Source organism: Brassica rapa, chromosome A02 (assembly GCF_000309985.2).
Source record: "Brassica rapa cultivar Chiifu-401-42 chromosome A02, CAAS_Brap_v3.01, whole genome shotgun sequence".
NCBI lineage: Eukaryota > Viridiplantae > Streptophyta > Magnoliopsida > Brassicales > Brassicaceae > Brassica > Brassica rapa.
In genome coordinates, this window is record NC_024796.2 from 17,942,527 (window position 1) to 17,963,704 (window position 21,178).

General features: G+C 33.5%; 2 protein-coding genes across 4 annotated transcripts; both read left to right on the forward strand.

The window, feature by feature from the left end:
* Positions 1 to 2,455: 2,455 nt before the first annotated feature.
* On the forward strand, positions 2,456 to 6,769 carry LOC103853547 (serine/threonine-protein kinase BLUS1). Of its 2 annotated transcripts, none has more exons than XM_009130455.3 (19): positions 2,456 to 3,045; positions 3,128 to 3,382; positions 3,453 to 3,577; positions 3,667 to 3,711; positions 3,835 to 3,916; positions 3,979 to 4,047; positions 4,138 to 4,308; positions 4,392 to 4,457; positions 4,541 to 4,609; positions 4,698 to 4,978; positions 5,107 to 5,228; positions 5,307 to 5,401; positions 5,474 to 5,530; positions 5,614 to 5,712; positions 5,806 to 5,857; positions 5,935 to 5,990; positions 6,063 to 6,130; positions 6,215 to 6,266; positions 6,417 to 6,769. In XM_009130455.3, exons 1-19 carry the CDS (start codon positions 2,875 to 2,877, stop codon positions 6,453 to 6,455), a joined length of 1,974 nt encoding a protein of 657 aa, XP_009128703.1. In that variant the 5' UTR covers positions 2,456 to 2,874; the 3' UTR covers positions 6,456 to 6,769. The 2 variants fall into 2 exon arrangements, with proteins under 2 accessions (XP_009128703.1, XP_009128702.1); XM_009130454.3 differs by having other exon boundaries at positions 2,468 to 3,045; positions 5,608 to 5,712; positions 6,417 to 6,755.
* A 6,623-nt stretch (positions 6,770 to 13,392) lies between these two features.
* LOC103853549 (subtilisin-like protease SBT3.6) lies at positions 13,393 to 19,223 on the forward strand. 2 transcript variants are annotated; one of them, XM_009130456.3, is made up of 10 exons: positions 13,393 to 14,499; positions 14,594 to 14,685; positions 14,775 to 14,872; positions 14,977 to 15,132; positions 15,237 to 15,913; positions 16,004 to 16,092; positions 16,187 to 16,435; positions 16,536 to 16,650; positions 16,725 to 16,917; positions 16,978 to 19,223. In XM_009130456.3, the coding sequence occupies exons 1-10, from the start codon at positions 14,401 to 14,403 to the stop codon at positions 17,547 to 17,549; spliced, it is 2,340 nt and encodes a 779-aa protein (XP_009128704.1). In that variant the 5' UTR covers positions 13,393 to 14,400; the 3' UTR covers positions 17,550 to 19,223. The 2 variants fall into 2 exon arrangements, with proteins under 2 accessions (XP_009128704.1, XP_033140687.1); XM_033284796.1 differs by having other exon boundaries at positions 15,237 to 16,092.
* The last annotated feature ends 1,955 nt before the right edge of the window (positions 19,224 to 21,178 follow it).

The window sequence follows — 21,178 nt, forward strand, 5'->3', positions numbered from 1 at the left end:
CCGAACATAAATACATGAACCCGACTCGAAGTGTAGAAATACATGAATTGGTTTTATACCTTTATACTGAAATACCCGATACGAACCCGAACGTGTATCAGAACGCCCACCCCTACGATATATGTTCATTTGTATCTTGCTTGAACAAAAAAAAAAGTCAAACCATTGATCACAAAATTTTCAGAGTGAGACTTTTACAATTTTTTGTAATTTATAGTCGTTGAAAAAAATCAAAATATAACATATGAGAAAAAATATAATTTTTTATTATATGCTTAATGTGATTGTTTAATTTCTTTTAATAGTATAAAATTAAAAAAAAGAGGTTAGAAAAATTGTTATCAAATATGTATTATTCATAATCATTAATTGGCATATATATATTAACCATATTAGGTAATTCTGTAGCTGTTATTTAAGGAAAGTAAAAATATTCTTTTATATATTACTAATTAATTTGATAGTTAGTTTAATAAAAAGCATAGTATATGTTTATATGGACTAACTTATTTTTCTAACAATTCTAAGAATCATTCTCGTGATGACACGTGACTACGAAACATGTTGTAATGCTCCATGATTAATATATAGAGGATTTATGGTAACTAATTGCAGAATTATAGAAATAATTTACAATGTTTCATCAAAATTTTTTATTTTTAAAAAATAATTTATTTACTACTGTATAAAAGACTTTAATATATTTTTATAGAAATAAATATAATGGTTGAAAATTCTTATATAAAGAATTAGATTTGTATGTAAGGATTTATTTGATATTTTATGTTTTTAAAAGCCCACACATGATTTTAAACCAATTATACAGATTTTGAAATTACTTATATACATTAAAAAAAATTATGATGACTTACAAATCATTTTATTAGAGTTTCTAAATCAATTATAAGACTTTTATTAAATCTTTTATAAACGTTTATAAATTCATTTAGAAGACTTATATATTTTTTATAAAATTGTGTGTAAATGCTTCTAAATGAATTTATAACTGTATAAATGTATATTTATAATAATTTATAAATCATATTGAATTATTCTTCACTTTTTATTATATATTAAAAATTCATTTAAGTGACTTTTGGTTACTACGTTTATAGGTGAAATTTTAAAGATTATTATAGTGTTGTTGGGATTTTTTTTATAATTATCAATTTCTAAAATAAAAAGTAATTCTAAAATCAAATAGCTTAAACTTTTATATTGGATTACCTTAATAAGATATAAAAAATTATCTTTTAGTTGTAGATTGTATTATAAGTCATGTAATCAAAGATTTGTATATAAGGTGAACCACAAAAGCTTATAAAATTATAAATAATTGTTTGTAGATGATTATAAATATATTTATAATTCTATAAATGTATATTTATAAGGATTTATAAATCATATTCCCTCTGTTCCTAAAAGTAAGATTTTCTAGTGTTATTTTTTGTTCCAAAATAATAGATTTTCTAGAATTTTAAGGTACTTTTAGTAATTAATGTTGATAAATTGTATGTTTTTAAGAAAAATTAATTGAAAATATTTGAATTGATTAAATACAATTGGTTGCTGGTTATTAGAAAATGTATAATGAAATAAACAATTAATTTAATTTTAAACATTTATTATATTTTTAATATGCGTGGATACTCAATAAAATGTTTATTTCAGGAACAGAGGGAGTATAAAATTATATCACACTTTATATTATCTATTAAAAAATAATCTATTTAAGTGATTTTTGGCTACACGAACTTTCATAGGTAAAATCTTAAAAGATTGTAAAATTTTAATAGTTGATAATTCTAAAATTTTATTTATTTTTTTCAAATCTTTTGAAAACACACATAAAATAATAATTAAAACAAATTTAAAATAAATTGAAAAAAATAAAAAAAAATGAAAGAAACATAGGTAAAAAAAATCAGCAAATTATTCATTTTTTACGTGTTATAAAAGTCTCCAACCTTTTTCTTGGAACTGTACAAAAATATTTTTTCTAAGGCGAGAATGTTTTTCATTTTTCACGTGTTAAAACAAAATAAAAATATTCCTAGGACCAATTAACTGAACCAATTTTAATATTACTTCTATTCAAGAGAAATATTTGTATTGACTTAGATTATATTGTTGAACAATCTTAAACTCACAGTTGTTCTACAAAATATATACTGAAATTTTTTATCATCAAAATATTAAAATTTACCTTTGGTAACATAACATATATTTTTCTATGACATTATTATTCGCGAAATCGCGGCAAATACCTTTTTAACATTATTTAGATATGTGGTTTTGTGATAGTTTATAATAGGTGTAATATAAACTATCACAAAAACAAATTTTATTGACTTAGATTATATTACAAAAACAAATTTTGTAATTGATATTTTTTTTGGTTTAGTAAAGCAAAGTATAATTCCATGAATATGTATCCTAAATCGTTGACAAAGGATACGTTCATCTTTATTCAACGCCAACCAAAGTCACTAGTCAATGGTCAATGTCACTGCTGAGAGACATAGGTAGCCCAAACACAAAGATAAAGTTGTGGATGCGTCAATCTTCTCACCATAGTCACGTGTCATGATCTTAATGGCTTAAATATTGCCACGTCAGCAATTCCCAATCTCAATTTCTAGTTGTGGTCAACTTCGATTAGAAGCCGAGCCGAGCCCGAAATAAACCATTAAGAAAGAAACAGAAAAAAAGAGAAACTAACAAAAAATAAATAAAAAAAATAACAAAAGAGAGATATCAATGGAGTCTCGGTTTGGTCTGGCTCTAGAGTAGAAGTACTTGTACTCCCTCTTCCTTTAGTTCTTCGATACGTCATCGTTCCGTGAAGAAGGAGTCTGATTTGGTGGTAAGAAGATGTGGAGCGGTGGGGAGAAGAAAGGTTTCTCTGTGAACCCTAAAGACTATAAGCTAATGGAAGAAGTTGGGTACGGTGCTAGTGCTGTTGTCCATCGAGCAATTTATCTTCCTACCAAACAAGTCGTCGCTATCAAGTGTTTGGATCTCGATCGCTGCAACTCCAATCTGGTCCGTCTCTTACCGATCTCCTTATGCCTTCAGCTGCCTCGTATTGTAATCTGTTTTTTTTTGTTTTTTGTTTTTTCACTAGGATGATATAAGGAGGGAGGCGCAGACCATGAGTTTGATAGATCACCCCAACGTTATAAAGTCGTTTTGTTCGTTTGCTGTTGACCATCACCTCTGGGTCGTCATGCCGTTCATGGCTCAGGGCTCTTGCTTACACCTCATGAAGGCAGCGTATCCAGATGGGTTTGAAGAGTCTGCTATATGTTCTATGCTGAAAGAAACACTTAAAGCTCTTGATTATCTTCATAGACAAGGGCATATTCATCGAGACGTTAAGGTCAGCTTAGCTTTGCTTGAAATTGTTTCACACTATGTATTGAAAAAAACCCACTCTTTTGTTTTGTTAGGCTGGAAACATACTTCTTGACAACACTGGGGAGGTTAAGCTAGGTGATTTTGGTGTCTCTGCGTGCTTGTTTGACAGTGGAGATAGGCAACGTGCAAGAAACACATTTGTTGGTACCCCATGCTGGTTGGTTATTGTAGTTTTCTTCAGTTTGGTCTCATTAGCCTTCTCTCTACTCGATGATTGAACAAGTAATATCTTGTTTCTGTTTGTAGGATGGCTCCCGAAGTCTTGCAGCCAGGAAGTGGATACAATTCCAAGTGAGTGTTGCGATTGTTTCAGACCCAAATCGACTATCTTTTCTCAAATATATATTAAAAAAAAGATCTTTAGAAAATAAAAGCTTTTGGTTGGTTTGGTCTTATTCTGTATCTTCCTGACAGGGCTGATATCTGGTCTTTTGGAATAACTGCTCTGGAGTTGGCTCATGGTCATGCACCTTTCTCCAAATATCCCCCCATGAAGGTATTCAATACTTTTCATGTGTTTTGAGAACAGACCTTATTCCTTTTTCCCCCGTTTAACAGGTACTATTAATGACTATTCAAAATGCGCCGCCTGGCCTTGATTATGACCGTGACAAAAAGTTCTCAAAGGTACTTCTTGTGTTCTTTCTAGGTAGATTCTTATGTTATCTTCCGTTTGCAAGACTTTGCTCTAATTAAAAGATGTTTAGCTGAGCCCAGTCCTTTAAAGAGATGGTAGCATTGTGTCTGGTGAAAGACCAAACAAAAAGGCCAACCGCTGAAAAGTTGTTGAAACACTCATTTTTCAAGAACGCAAAGCCTCCAGAGATTTGTGTCAAAAAGCTGTTTGCTGATTTGCCACCTCTCTGGACACGAGTAAAAACTCTTGAGGTTCGGCATGCTTTTATCTTCTTCGAGCTTGTTGTGCTGCTCGTCCTGTTCGACTCTGATTGATAAGAGTTGTCTAATGACAGGCCAAGGACGCTGCACAGCTTGCTTTGAAAGGAATTGCCTCTGCTGACCAGGAAGCTATATCACAGGTGACAAAAGTTTTGAAATTTGTATGACTCAAGAGTCGAAAATTGCAACAATGCTTCTAAAAAGAGTTACTTTTTCATGTCAGAGTGAATACCAAAGAGGAGTAAGTGCGTGGAACTTCAATGTTGAAGATTTGAAAGAACAAGCATCTTTGGTAAGCTATGTTTTGATTATATCTAGTGTGACCCAATGGTTTCCATCAGTTAATCAAGTGGTTACATTCTTGTTTTTTGTGCAAATAGCTAGATGATGATGTCAGTCTAGCAGAGAGTAGGGAAGAAGATGAACTTTGTGGCGAACAGTTGCATAATAATAATAACATGAAAGCAAAGGAAAAAAATTTGAATCCTGAGGTGGAGGAACAAACTGCTTCTTCTGCTGAACAAACAACACCTAGTCCCAAGTGTAACGTTCCACAGGGAAAGGCTGAGCCAGTGAGACGCCAAACTCAAAGTGGACCACTTTCACCCGGTACTTTGTTAACTAATTCGGATTCAGACAAGGGCCATGGTTACTATTTAAGGTTTGCCATTAGCTAATTATTGTTCTAAAGATTATTGGATTACTCAGTGTTATACCAATCAGATGTTCTTCTCCTTTCTCTTTGAAATTTCAAATGATCCAACTTGAAAGTGTCCTCCTATCTGCTAGGCCTGAGAGTGAACGCCAGCCAGCACCATCGGCCCAGAGGGCACCCAGCTTTAGTGGACCACTGAATCTTCCTAACCGTGCTTCAGCAAACAGTTTTTCAGCTCCTATCAAATCTTCTGGAGGTGAGGAAGTACATTTTCAGCATGCAGCTTATTATGTTTGTTGCAGTGAACTTAAGAGTGGTTGTCCATCTTGAATAGGCTTCCGTGATTCTATGGATGACAAGTCGAAGCCTAATGTGGTTCAAATCAAAGGAAGATTTCAAGTAACATCAGAAAACTTAGATCTTGCAAGGGTGGGTATATGACCTTTTCCTGCTTTAGGGTGATTCTTCTTGCCTGAGAAACTCATACTCTTTAATTTGCAGGCATCCCCTCTCAGAAAATCTGCCAGTGTTGGGAACTGGATACTCGAATCTAAAATGGTCAGTTTACTACAACAAGACTTGTCTTGATCAGCAGAATGTCTGTTTCCTAACAATAACATTCTTGTTTTCCCCAGCAACAGCCAACGGGTCAGCCCATCAAGGAGTTAAGTAATCCTGTGTCTCCCTCATTCATCATGCCTCAGCTTCAAAATCTGCTTCAGCAGAATTTAATACAACAGGTGTGTGGGGAAAAGAAAATTTGCATTGAGACATTGAGTTTGTTTTGATTTGTACAGCTCTCAAGTTTTGTTTTGTCTTTAATTTAACTTCAGGATCTTATTATTAAGCTACTGAACAGCTTACAAGCTAGTGAAGCAACAGATGGTAAGATAGAGACGTGAATCCTTTCTGTTTGTTTGATGTATGGCGACAGATAGTTTAACTCTCGTCCTTGTTAATAGGTTCGCAAAATGGAAAGTTGCCACCTTTGCCTCGAGGATCTGACAGCAATGGAGCTGTAAGTTGATGTTCTTGGAATATACCTCTTATGCAGTCACGTGCTTGACATTCTTTGCTTTGTGTTGGACAGGTTATTGAGCTAACATCTTCCGAGAGGGAAAGGCTACTGCTTAACAAGATGTCTGAAATTCGGGCTAGGTCGTTCCTAATCAAACCTTTATTTGTAGAGATCAGTTGTGGTATAGTCCTCACTAATTGCCTCTAAAAGTTCAATTTCTTTAGGATGAAAGAGTTGACAGAAGAACTTGAAGAAGAGAAATCAAAAGACACCCGAGTAAGTTAACACTACTCTTCCCTTTAAACATCAAGTGATTCAAAGAAATTGCTAGTCATAGAAACTCAAAAATTAAAAAAAAAAAACCCACATGGAGTTAATCTTATCCCTGAACCATACTCATCAAGCATGTCTTGTGTTTATCTACAGCTGCAGCAGAAATTGAAATCAGTTACTGGTCAATTGTAGCCTGGGGCCAGAACACTGAGCTACTCAGAAGTGAAGTATATTTTGTATACTAGAGAAGTACCAGAGGAGGACATATTTGGTTCTGTTTTGTGTGCAGAAGCAGACATCATCGGCCATATAGAGAATAAATGGAGAAGAAAGCTCCTTGTCATACGGTATTTGGGTAAAACTTATATTAATTATATTAGTAACTAATATAATAGGCTCTTTGTTTTCGTGGATTGTAAATGAAACTTAGTTACATGTACTTGTATTGTACCCACCAGATTCATTTAGTAATAATCTCATCATATATAAACATATTTGTTCAAAAAGAAAGCTTTCAATTCATTTAGTTAGCTCCTTATATACGCCGAAGATAAATTCATATTCTGCACAGGTTGTTGGAGTTCAAGCCCCAAGAAACTGAAACTAAAAGAAACTGATAATTCAAGTACAAAATTATAAAATTCAGTTATGGATTACATATTCTAAACAAAATTATGTGACCCAAGTTGTGCAGATGGATTATGGAAACCCTAACTTCAATCCTCCTTTGTTCCAAATCATCGATCATACAAGAGAGTCCGTCACAAGGGGCATGTGTTTCTGTATTGGAGTGGTGACAACGATCATGGAAGACATGAGAACTAAAGTCGCCAAAGATCGTATGTGTATGCGAAACAGAGTATATAAAACAGTTCCTTCCTTTTATTTATTTTCTTAACTTGTGAGATCAACTTACATTATAGATCTCTTTATATAGGAGCTCTTAACTTGTCCTAATACAATTGAGACTAGGAATCTTATCTTTATCCTAATCTATAAGTTATTCTACTTTCCTTAATGAATAACTTGAATCCTAAGCTATCTTTATTGAAGCTTATCCACAACATTCTCCCTTCTAAGCTTCAAACCATCTTTGCTTAGGTCTTGAACTTGAATCATGTCTCTCATCTCTTTGAACTTGATTCTTGCTAAAGCTTTGGTTAGAATGTCTGCTTTCTGTTCTGTTCCCGGTACGTGCTCCACATCAATCTCGTTTTGTTCCACCTTCTCTCGAATGAAATGAAAACGCTTGGCGATGTGTTTGCTTCTTCGGTGAAACACAGGATTCTTGGCTAATGCGATAGCTGATTTATTGTCAACACGAATCAGTGTCTTCTCCATCTTCTCTCCTGTAATCTCGCTCATCAAATCTTGAAGCCAGATAGCTTGCTTCGCAGCTTCAGTCGCGGCCATGAATTCTGCTTCGCAGGAGGATAATGCCACGGTGTCTTGCTTCTGTGAACACCAGGTCACTGGCGTTTCTCCTAGACAAAACAGATGTCCCGTCGTGCTTCTCCCGTCGTCAGGGTCCGTGTTGTGGCTACTGTCACTGAAGCCCACAAGTCTCTTAGTTCCTCCTTTCTTGTATGACAAGCCATATCCAGTAGTACCTTTTAGATATCTTAACACACGCTTTAGTGTATTGCCGTGAGAGGTCCTCGGTGAGTGCATGTATCTGCTCAAGATCCCAACTGAAAACGCCATGTCTGGCCTTGTGTGCATAAGATACCTGAGACATCCAATTCTTCTTCGATATAGTGTAGAATCTATCTCCGGTTCATCTTGTCCTTTAGAGAGTTGAAGACCAAACTCCATTGGTATGCAAGTTGGATTGCAGTCTTCCATTGCAGCTTCTTTCAAGATCCTTTGTGCATATGCTTCTTGAGTGATTGTGATGCAGTCTGGACTTTGTTTTACTTCAAGTCCGAGGTAGTAGGTTAACAGCCCCAAGTCTGACATCTCAAAGTTCTTTGACATGTTCCTTTTGAAGTCTGCGATCTCTTTACTAGAGTTGCCGGTGACGAACAGGTCATCAACATAGATAGCTACGATGAGTAGCTTGCCAGCATTATCCTTTCTATACACAGAACTTTCCTTTGAACACTTTTTGAAGCTTAACTGTTTGAGAATTTGGTCGAGCTTTGTGTTCCAAGCCCGTGGAGCTTGTCTTAACCCATATAGAGCCTTAGAGAGTTTGAAAACCTTATGTTCTTCTCCCTTCTTTTCAAATCCTTCAGGCTGTGAGACGTAAACTTCTTCATTCAGCTCTCCATGTAAGAAAGCAGTCTTGACGTCTAGATGATGAATCTCCCATTTGTTTGCTGCAGCTAAGCCAATTAGTAACCATATAGTTTCTAGTCGAGCCACTGGAGCGAACACTTCATCGAAGTCGATTCCATGTTCCTGTACATAGCCTTTAGCTACAAGTCGAGCTTTGAACTTATTGATAGAGCCATCTGCGTTTCTTTTAACTTTGAAAACCCACTTGAGACCAATGATTTTGACTCCTTGCGGTAACTCTACGAGCTCCCATGTGTTGTTTTTATTGATGGAGTCAATCTCATCTTCACATGCATTCGTCCATCTCTTATTTCCCTTTGCTTCATGGAAATTTCTTGGCTCTTCGTTGATCGAGAGAAGTAACAACTCACATTCCACTTCAGCAAATAATATATAGTCATCAAGATAACCTGGTTTATTTCTTTGTCGAGTTGAATGTCTTGTTTCTTGTGTTGTTGCTTCTTCATTTACTTCTTCAGCATGTGTAGTCTCTGGCTCTTCTTCTTGTTGATCTGACTCTGCGTCAGAGGTTTCTTCTTGATGGTTACCAGCTGTAAACGGACCGTTACCTTCATCAAGTGTAGTTCCCCAAGTCATACTGAACATACCAGAGTTTGTGTTGGCAGAGTTTGTGTTGGCTTCTTTATCAACTCCCTTCCAATTCCAACAAGTTCTTTCATCAAAAATAACATCTCGACTTACCACAATTGCCTTTGTTGTAGGATTATAGAGCCGATATGCTTTTGAGCCAGGCTCAATTCCTAGATGAACAAGAACCTGTGATCGATCGTCTAGTTTCTTCAGACGATGAGAGTCAATTTTTGCGTGTGCAACACACCCAAAAACTCTGATGTGAGCTATACTTGGCTTTCTTCCTCTCAAGCTTTCGTATGGAGTACTATCTTTAAGTGCTCGTGTGGGGACTCTGTTAATAACATAAGTAGCATGTCTAACCGCTTCTCCCCACATGTAGTTTGGAACCTTTGTTGCTTTTAACATGCTTCGAGTCATCTCCATGAGGGTGCGGTTTCTCCTTTCTACTACGCCATTCTGTTGAGGAGTGTACGGTGCCGTTAGATGACGTTTGATCCCACTTCTGTTACAAAACTCCTGAAACTCTCTTGATGTGAACTCTCCTCCTCTATCTGTACGGAGCCTTCCTACTGTTTTGTTTACTTCTTTCTCAACGAGGCTTTTGAAATCTTTGAACTTGTCGAAAGCTTCGCTCTTTTCCTTCAACAAAATAGTCCACATATATCTCGTACAATCATCAATTATAACAAATATGTAGCGGTTGTGTGCTGGTGTGGCGGGTGAGATCGGACCACAGAGGTCTGCGTGTAGTAGCTCTAGCGCATTAGTTGTCCTATAGGACGTTGCTTTAGGAAAGCTATGCCTAGTTTGTTTACCGACCAAACACGAGTCACACAGCTGATTCTCTTCTTTGATTTCAGGTAGTCCATGAACCATGTTCTTTGCTGCCATAGCTTGTATTGTCTTGAAGCTAATGTGACCAAGGCGCGCATGCCAGCTCCACGGTTCTTCTTTTATCTTCGCGAGAAGACAATTAGGTGTTCCGATTTTAAGTGGAACTTTGTAGAGTCTATTAGAAGTTCTTAGAACTTTGGTGAGAAGTCTTCCGTTTGAATCTCTCAAAGTTAGATAATCATCCTTCATCCTAACATCACAGCCTTGCTCTGTTGCCTGTCCCAAGCTGAGAATGTTACTTCTCAAATCCGGAATATAGTAGATATCAGTAAGAAGTCTTTGCTCCCCTGTTTTAGCTTCAAACAATATTGATCCCTTTCCATCTATATCCACACATGAGCCGTCTCCGAACTTCACTTTACCTTTAATATTTTGATTTAGTTCAGAGAAATAACCTCTTTCACCCGTCATATGATTACTTGCTCCATTATCTAAGTACCATATTCCTTCCTCTTTCTTGCTTGTCTCGAGTGTTCTAGGTATGACTTTCTCCTCGTTCAGAAAAACAACCTCATGCATATAGAGCACAGTATCTGCAACTTCTGTTTCAGTTTTGTTGAGCTCTTGATTATCTTCTTTCTTCTCTGGACAAACAGACTTGAAGTGACCCTTTTTCTTGCAGTTGAAGCAGGTGATCTGAGAGTAGTCTCTCTTCTCTTTGTTCCACTCTCCGGAGTTTCCTCTGCCACGTCCTCTTCCTCTGTTGCCTCTGCCACGTCCTCTATAATTGCCTCTTCCTTGTCCTCTTGAGTTCTGATCGTTAGATCCTTCTGAATTTGAGAACAGCAATTTGTTTTGTTGGTCGCTTGTTGTATCTTCTCTGATACGTTCTTCATATGCTTTAATTCTTCCAACAACATCCTCATACTTGATTGTGTTTAAGTCTAGCATCTGTTCCAGCGAGGCTACCAACATGATGTATTTTGCTCTAGGAAGACTATTTAAGAACTTCTTTACTAGTTTAGGTTCTTCAATATTCTGTCCTAACGAGGCCGATTTCGATGCAAGCTCAGATAACTTGCCTGAGAAGGTATCTATTGATTCCGAATCAGACATCTTTAGACGTTCAAAATCGTTCATCAAGGTCTGCAGTCGAGCTTCTCTTACACGATCTGCGCCAAGATTTATTGTTTTCAAAGCTTCCCACATATCTTTAGGTGAGCTCTGATCTCCTACTTGTAATATCAAACTCTCTGGTACGGATTGAAAGAGAAGCACCATAGCATAATCATTCTTCTCTTCTTTATCTGTCCCTGGTTCGATTGCTTCCCATACCTTATGGACGCGTAGAAGAACTTTCATTCTCATTGCCCAAACCGTGTAATTGGTTGAGGTTAGCATTGGACAGACAACAGTCCCGGGAATCCCATCTCTTCTTCCCAGCGTCTTCGTGTCTATCAATGCTTTTTCATCAGCCATTGTGAATCGCAATCACACAAACAAACCTTGTGCTCTGATACCAAATAAAGTCGCCAAAGATCGTATGTGTATGCGAAACAGAGTATATAAAACAGTTCCTTCGTTTTATTTATTTTCTTAACTTGTGAGATCAACTTACATTATAGATCTCTTTATATAGGAGCTCTTAACTTGTCCTAATACAATTGAGACTAGGAATCTTATCTTTATCCTAATCTATAAGTTATTCTACTTTCCTTAATGAATAACTTGAATCCTAAGCTATCTTTATTGAAGCTTATCCACAACAAGAACAATTCATGCAAGTGGCGGGTTCGAATACACTTTTACCGGGTCATGTGGTTCGGATTGTTAGATTTGGTTTATTTACTCAGTTCTAGTTTGTAGACAAGTATAATTTATTTTACTTATGTTAATTTTTACCAACAATAAAAATAAATTACATTATAAAAATATGTTTTTCTAGTTTACCAAATATTATATATGATTATTTAGTGAAGTTATATAATTTTATATTATAATAAATAACAGCATAAATCATTACTACAAAAAATTATGAATATGTAAAATAAATAAATAAATAAATAAATATATATATATATATATATATATAATTGTCTATGAACATATTATTGAATATAATATATAAAGAACAAATGATACTTTTGTCTAATAAATATTACTCCTACATTGAAAATGAAAAAATAAAATACTAAACCATATTCTTAGAGAACTTTTAGTTTGTGCATAAAATAAATGGAAGAAGATAATAAAGAATATTAAAGGCAACATTTAAAAAAAAAATCAAAGGCAAGAATTAGGCACATGCTTTAAGCCAGCTCCATTTTTTCTTTAAGCTTGCAAGACATTTATTAATAGACAAATAGTCATATGCATGAAGGACAATTTATATTTTTTTAATTTTTCTTAGTTCTGCTTTAAAAGCTTGAATGGATAAAAAAATACAGTTACATCTGCATACTAAGTGATCTGCATTTAATCTAGATACTAGATTCTAGGGCGGGTCCTTTTTTTGTTTTACACTTTCTTAGAAATTTATTTTTCATATATTTTTTCGTAATTATATTTATTTTTTGTAATGATATCTATGTTTTTTCTTTGTAATCATATTTATGTAAAGTATTGTTTAAATGATTACTAAAGGATTTTGATAATTGTATTGAATTTGTGATGTTAAATCTTGTGCCATAATTTTTTAACGCATCAATTTATACTTTATTTCTAAACAGTTATTATTATTTTTTTAAATAACGAAATATAGTTACAATTTTGTTTAGTATAAATAGATAAAATTATATGTTTTGATTAAATTTTCATGATTTTATTTCATATATAATGATGGTAATGTCATAAAAGTTTTGTGTGTGTTTTTTCTTCGTCGACCCTTGCATTAAATCCAAGTTGTCAAGTTTTGTTTTTAAAACCCACTAGATCTCGATCCGCGCGACCGCGCAGTTTTTTTTTATTTATTTTAATATAAATATTTTGTTTTCAATTCTAAATTAGTATATATTATAATATATGTATGTGTCTATCAATTTTTAAAACATAATAAGTTTACGGTATATTTTTTTCATTGAATAGATTGTTTCAAACTTTCACATGTATTTGTATATTCTTTTATATATATATATATATATATTATTTCATTATTAAAATAATAACTATATATATAAAGATTAGTACACTATTGTATTATCGAGTAAATAATTAAACATTTAGTTTTTGTTTAATTATTAAAATAAACTATATAGTTTAAAAAAATCATTGGTTTAAAGTAGTAAAGATTAATCATTGTTAGATAATATGATTTTTGTTATTTAATTTTTTTTTATCATTTTAAAAGTTAACATTGACAAATATTTAAATAATTGACATATGGAAGTATAGTATTACAACATTAAATTATATATATTTAGTTTATACTATCTATAAATCCAATGGATCATCTATTGTTTAAATCCAATTATTGATAGCCCAATAAAAATTTATGGTATACCCAAATTTAAATGATAAAATTAGAGATTAAATATAACATGATTTTTTAGGAATAGGTCCATTAGATTCATTTAAAAAAAAAAATTCACACATAAATCAAAGTTGTGACTTCTGTTTTAATATATAAGATATTTTTTACAACTAAACAAACCCATAATTCCATCTCTAATTTGCAGAACAAAAGGATAATGATGAGTTAAAAATAGCGCGTGATTTATACGTAGAATGTAACAAAGATAAGGCAATGAACATATGCCATTGAACATATGCTCCAAACCACCGTCGCATCACCACCGATATCCAAACATGAAGATTGCATTAAGAAAGTTTAGAAGAAAACTTCTTCAAAAATTATATATTCAATGTATTATAATGTTATCTTTTATTTTAGATTTGCATTTGGTTGTATGTTTTTTTTTATGTGTAATGTTACATTTTATATAAATAAAATCTATGTTAAAAATAAAAATTTACAAAACCGTTGGAGGTAGTTAAAGCGAGCACTTTGACCAAGTTTTTTCCCATCTTTCGAAACTTGTAGTGCGTTTAACTTATGTAACCATCTTTTTAATCGTGGTGCAGACTACTTCAACCATGCGTACAACTCAGATAACCACAGAAGGTTAGACTGAGCAGGAATCAACCCAACTTGTTCAATTGTTGAGGTGTATCATCATTCTCGTTGCTCTGTTGGTGTGTTTGACTTTTCACACTGTTGCAATAAAACTTGACTTTTAGTTGACCAAGCACTCATCTTGATATATCTTTTGTTTTAGCTACTTGGCTTTGATTAATAACTTTTGTACAATCATGAATATTGGCAACAATTTCAAGAAATGGAAAACACGTCTTTTACGAGAGCATCTATATAAATGATTATTCACTTAATTATGGTTTCATCTCTCTCTCTTTCTCTGACCTAAAGTTTGGAATGACGAATTACAGAACATTAATTTTTGTGGTGCTAAGTCTGATAATATTTCTCAACGGGCAGAGCATTTTTGTTGCACGAGCCGTAGCTGAGAGCAAGGTATTTCAAAATTCTTAAAGTTCATTTTTAAGCAGACAGCATGAACCGAGACCAATTGCCAAAACAAAGTTGGTTCCTGTGCAATGATCAATAGGTTCATATAGTATATTTGGGTCAGAAGCAACATGATGATCCTGAGTTTGTCACAGAATCTCACCATCAGATGTTGTGTTCACTTCTTGGAAGGTGTGTAAATGGAGACTTTTTTTTCTCAATGATGGTAATGTGTCAAAAGTGTTACTCAGATGTCTTGTGTTTTGTTCCCATGATTACAGTAAAGAGGATGCCCATGGTTCAATGGTATACAGTTACCGACATGGCTTCTCAGGTTTTGCAGCCAAGCTTACCAAGTCCCAAGCCAAGAAAATAGCAAGTACTCAGTCTTAATCTCACATCAGAAGCCTGTGTCTGCAAATGTGTGAAGTTGTTTTTTTGTTTTGTTTTCTTCCGTTGCTAATGATTGATCTTTGGTGACAGATTTACCTGAAGTTGTTCATGTCATACCGGATAGTTTCTACAAGCTGAAAACAACTCGGACTTGGGACTACTTAGGACTTTCTGCCTCCAGTCCAAAGAATCTTCTAAATGAAACTAATATGGGTGAACAAATTATCATCGGCATTATTGACACAGGTATGACTGTTTATTCTACATTTCCTCTCAGCTCATTACAGATTTCTGAAATATAGTGTTGGTTTAGAGTCTTCTTCTTAGATTCTCTATGATTTTTATTGCAGGAGTATGGCCAGAATCTGAAGTATTTAACGACGATGGGATTGGATCGGTGCCGAGCCACTGGAAAGGAGGCTGTCAATCAGGAGAGATGTTCAACTCCTCCCACTGCAATAAAAAGCTCATAGGAGCTAAGTATTTCATCAATGGCTTCCTCGAGGAGAACAAAAGCTTCAACTCTAAAGAATCACTTGATTTCATTTCCCCTAGAGACCTCAATGGTCATGGCACGCATGTCGCCACCATCGCGGCAGGTTCTTACGTGCAGGACATTAGCTACAAGGGCCTAGCTGGAGGGACTGTGAGAGGTGGGGCACCACGTGCTCGTATAGCAATGTACAAGGGTTGTTGGTATCTGGATGATTTAGACATAACAACTTGTTCATCTGCTGACATTTTGAAAGCTATGGACGAGGCAATTCATGACGGTGTTGATGTTTTGTCACTCTCTCTTGGCTCTGTGGTTCCTCTGCATGGAGAAACTGATATCCGCGATGGGATATCCACCGGAGCCTTCCATGCCGTCTTAAAGGGTATCACCGTTGTTTGTGCAGGTGGTAACTCTGGCCCCGAGGCTCAAACAGTGACAAACACGGCGCCTTGGATTGTCACTGTGGCTGCAACTACTCTAGACCGGTCCTTTCCCACTCCTATCACACTTGGGAACAATAAAGTGATACTGGTAACTATATTGCAGGGTCAAATTATATGTCTACTAAGAAAATATTCTGATGATATGTGTCTTATTTTGAGTTTGGTCATTATTTTACAGGGTCAAGCAATGTACACAGGTCCAGAACTTGGCTTCACTAGCTTGGTTTACCCAGAGGATCCAGGGAACAGCAACGAAACCTTTAGTGGGTAATTTTCAAATCTCTGGTTTCTTAGTATTCACAAAATCTTGCAATATAAAGAAGCCCAGTTCTTTGACACCACACTGGTTCTTGTAATGCAGCACTTGTGAGGATCTTTCCTTGAATTCTAATGATACAATGGTGGGGAAAGTGGTCTTGTGTTTCACAGCATCATCTTCTAGTGGTTCAGTATCAAGTGCTGCAGGTTCTGTGAAGAAAGCTGGTGGTCTAGCTGTAATCATAGCAAGACATCCAGGCTCCGATCTCGAACCATGTTTAGATGATTTCCCATGCGTTTCTGTTGACTACGAGCTTGGGACAAATATACTTCTCTACATACGTTCCACAGGGTATTTAAATGACTAAGATCTTCACCGCTTAGAATTGTAAGTAAAGACAATGTATATTGGTGATATTTGAGACATTTTTCTGTGGACTTGTGGTTTGCAGATCTCCTGTTTTGAAGATACAACCATCTACAACCCTTGTAGGACAGCCCGTTGGTACAAAGGTGGCAAGTTTCTCGTCAAGAGGACCTAATTCAATTGCCCCTGCTATTCTCAAAGTATGTCATAATCAATTAAATTATTTTACTCAAAAAGAATTGTTTATAAATCATATGAATTGTCTGAAGTACAGCCGGATATAGCAGCACCAGGAGCGAGCATATTGGCCGCTACAACCACCAATACCACCTTAAACGACGGAGGATTCATTATGCTGTCAGGAACATCAATGGCAGCTCCTGTTATTTCAGGAGTTGTTGCACTTCTTAAAGCTCTCCATCCTGATTGGTCTCCTGCTGCCATTAGATCAGCCATTGTCACTACAGGTTCTTATCTTCTTCATCCAATCAATCTAAATAGACCATGCTGATTTAATTACTCTGCAGCTTGGAGAACAGATCCATTTGGAGAGCAGATTGATGCAGAAGGGTCGTCTCGGAAGCTAGCCGATCCCTTTGACTATGGTGGAGGGCTTGTGAATCCAGAGAAAGCTGTAAAACCAGGTCTTGTATATGATTTGGACCTCGAAGACTATGTTCTCTACATGTGCTCTGTTGGTTACAACGACTCGTCAATCTCTCAGCTTGTCGGTGAAAGAACAACCTGTTCAAATCCCAGACCATCTGTTCTTGATTTGAACTTACCTTCCATTACAATTCCAGACCTCAAAGAAGAAGTCACTCTCACGAGAACGGTCACTAATGTTGGACCGCCCAGCTCAGTCTATAAAGTAAAGGTCGAGCCACCATTGGGAGTTCAAGTGACCGTGATGCCAAATAAGTTAGTATTCAACTCTAAAACTAAAAAGCTCTCTTATCATGTCAGAGTCTCGACCAGACACAAGATCAACACTGGTTTTTATTTTGGAAGCTTGACGTGGAGTGACTCTGTGCATGACGTTATAATTCCTTTGTCCGTGAGAACGCAAATTCTGCAGAATTACTATGATGAGAATTGAACCAAAAAAATAACTGTGAACGTGTATTAATACTGTAACCCTATATATTTACACTGTGGATCAAAGATCAGTTCCTTTTCAAAGGAACCAAAATGGCGTATTTCAACCGGTCAACTAACACATCGTTTTGTTTTGTCTGTAGATGAAAGTAAAAACAAATACTATGTTCAAGGGATTTTGAACCATACGATAGACACTCCCTTGACAAAGCACACTAACCACTAGCTGATATCTATATTATTAAAATAGAAGTACAAATAAGAACTATCCCTTGAATTAATTAATGAACCTATTATTAAGTAATCTTTGTCTTTTTCAAAATTAATAAAGTAATAATTACTCATAATCCTATGTTTTCCATGTCTTTTTCAAAAATAATAAAACATTTTCTAAATTGAATTCATAATCAATTCAATAAAAATCTTTTATTTTATATATTTTCATATCAATATTATAAACAGTATTGCCATTAATAATATACACAAAAAATAATATACACAAAAATTTTTTGTAACAATATTACATTTGTCTCACTCTCCCCCACCACCCCACACCCACGAAGATTTACTTTATTTTTTGTGTAAATAAATAAATGTAAGTTATATTGTTACATAAGTTTTTTCTGTGTATATCTTATTTTTTAATATGTTCCAAATTTGTAGAAGACTAGCAATCATTTTATTTCTTACGAAATTTATTAGCTAATGTATCATATATAAATAGCATGCTAATTCATAGTTGTATATTTTTGTACTTTTCATTTAATATTATTTTCGCTATATATCTTAGACGTGGATCTAATTTAATAAATGTTGACTTTGTTTATGTGATATCTAATATAATGATACTTTTTACGCTAAAACGAAATAATATAAAATTAAGCACAAATGTAACATTTACATTTACATTTACAACTACTACTACATTTACAAATCTATATTATTAAAATACAAATACAAATAAGAACTACCTCTTAAACTTGCAATTTATTTACAACTTTATGCTACTGAATTAATTAATGAACCTATTATTAAGTAATCTTTGTTTTTTCCAAAATTAATAAAGTAATAATTACTCCTAATCCTATGTTTTCCATGTATTTTTCAAAAATAATAAACCATTTCCTAAATTGAATTCATAATAAATTCACTAAAAATCTTTTATTTCATATATTTCATATCAATACTATAAACAGTATTTCCATTAATAGTATACACAAAAAGTAATATACACAAAAACATTTTGTAACAATATCACATTTGTCTCACTCTCCCCCACCACCCCACACCCACGAAGATTTACTTTATTTTTTTGTGTAAATAAATAAATGTATGTTATATTGTTACAGAATTTTTTTCTTTGTATATCTTATTTTTATACGTTCCAAATTTGTAGAAGACTAGCAATCATTTTATTTCTTACGAATTTTATTAGCTAATGTATCATATATAAATAGCATGCTAATTCATAGTTGTATATTTTTGTACTTTTCATTTAATATTATTTTTGCCATATATCTTAGACGTGGATATAATTTAATAAATGTTGACTTTTTTTATGTGATATCTAATATAATGATACTTTTTACGCTAAAAAAAATAATATAAAATTAAGCACAAATGTAACATTTACATTTACAAATACGACTACATTTACAAATCTATATTATTAAAATAGAAGTACAAATAAGAACTACTCCTTAAACTTGCAATTTATTTACAACTTTATGCTACTGAATTAATTAATGAACCTATTATTAAGTAATCTTTGTCTTTTCCAAAATTAATAATGTAATAATTACTCCTAATCCTATATTTTCCATGTCTTTTTCAAAAATAATAAAGCATTTCCTAAATTGAATTCATAATAAATTCAGTAAAAATCTTTTATTTTATATATTTCATATAAATACTATAAACAGTATTGCCATTAATAATATACAAAAAAAAAGTTTGTAACAATATTACATTTGTCTCACTCTCCCCCACCACCCCACACCCACAAAGATTTACTTTATTTTTTTTGTGTAAATAAATAAATGTAAGTTATATTGTTACAGAATTTTTTTCTGTGTATATCTTATTTTTTATATGTTCCAAATTTGTAGAAGACTAGCAATCATTTTATTTCTTACGAATTTTATTAGCTAATGTATCATATATAAATAGCATGCTAATTCATAGTTGTATATTTTTGTACTTTTCATTTAATATTATTTTCACCATATATTTTAGACGTGGATCTAATTTAATAAATGTTGACTTTGTTTATGTGATATCTAATATAATGATACTTTTTACGCTAAAACGAAATAATATAAAATTAAGCACAAATGTAACATTTACATTTACAAATACGACTACATCTACAAATATACATTAAATACATACGCAAATTGAAATTTAAAATTAACAACCCGTGCGACCGCACGGGTCAAGGTCTACTTATATTTACGTCAGATGCATATAATATTTATAATATGTAGATAAGTTAATGTACTAAAACATTTTTGTCAGATAATTTCCCGTAATCATTCTAGCAACCATGAATTCGACTAAAGAAGCTTCTTTGAGTCGAGAATGTTTCCACAAAATCATTGAGCTCCGACGTTGTCAATGTTGTCAATCCGAGGAGAACAAATTACAATGTCAGGTCCTCTTTGGCTTTTACCTCAATCGATGGTCATGGAACTTGGTTCCCCTGTGGCCCCGTCTCTTCTACTCCAACTAATCTTGTTAATCGTGTTGAAGATCTCTGTCATAAGAGTACTGTGAAAGTTTTCCACATTCATTGCTTTGGTGTCTAGAGGAAGAAGATGATTCACTTCATTTGAGTAGGTATATAAATGTTCTATTATAACTGTTAAAATACGAATACACGAGTAGTTAATGTGTCAGGTGTATTAGTCACTAACAGCATCTCCAAAAAGGAACTCTATCTTGAAGTTTCCAAAACTCTGTATTTGAAGTTTAAAGATATTTTTTTCCAAAAGCAAAACTTTAAACTCAACTACAAAACTATTTATATTTTATAATATGGTCCTTATATTTGTCATCACCAATTTGAATTCATAAAACTTTTGTAAATAACTAGCACATATATAAAAATATTACAACAGTATTAATTAATAAAATATTCTATTAAATATAAAAATTTAAATAAAAATAACTTAATTAATATTATACTTAAAACAAAATAGCATATTATTTCATAAAATGATTTTCGTAATGCATATATGATCTATTAGTAAATTTGAAGTAAAAATGGCTCTCCTCATTTTTGCTTTGTAGATTACGAGCTAAAAGTTGTTGAAATCGGGTAATATTGATACTTGTAAATACATTAGATCGGAACAAGAAAGTAAAAGAGAAACATAAATTATTGCTAAAAGACTAATTTTTTCGATGATATTAATACTCGTGAATATATTCGATATGAACAAGAAAGAATTGTACGGAAAAGACATCAAAAACAACAACAACCATCTTCAGTTACACAAAACAAATTTGGACAATATTTTAAAATTTGAAGGTTCTGGATCAAACTTACCTGACTATTAGTGTTGTTGTACTATTTAAATTTGTATAAGAGTTATGTCTTCATGTAATTTTTAAAAATATTTTTGTTAA

What these genes read in the sequence shown, in the direction of transcription:
- LOC103853547 (XM_009130454.3), top strand. Translation starts at nt 2,875, where the DNA reads ATGTGGAGCGGTGGGGAGAAGAAAGGTTTCTCTGTGAACCCTAAAGAC. An exon ending in AAAACTTAGATCTTGCAAGG is followed by an intron (nt 5,402 to 5,473) that starts GTGGGTATATGA and finishes TTTAATTTGCAG; the next exon opens with GCATCCCCTCTCAGAAAATC. An exon ending in ATGTCTGAAATTCGGGCTAG is followed by an intron (nt 6,131 to 6,214) that starts GTCGTTCCTAAT and finishes CAATTTCTTTAG; the next exon opens with GATGAAAGAGTTGACAGAAG.
- LOC103853549 (XM_033284796.1), top strand. Translation starts at nt 14,401, where the DNA reads ATGACGAATTACAGAACATTAATTTTTGTGGTGCTAAGTCTGATAATA. An exon ending in GAGCCGTAGCTGAGAGCAAG is followed by an intron (nt 14,500 to 14,593) that starts GTATTTCAAAAT and finishes AATGATCAATAG; the next exon opens with GTTCATATAGTATATTTGGG. An exon ending in TTGTGTTCACTTCTTGGAAG is followed by an intron (nt 14,686 to 14,774) that starts GTGTGTAAATGG and finishes CCATGATTACAG; the next exon opens with TAAAGAGGATGCCCATGGTT.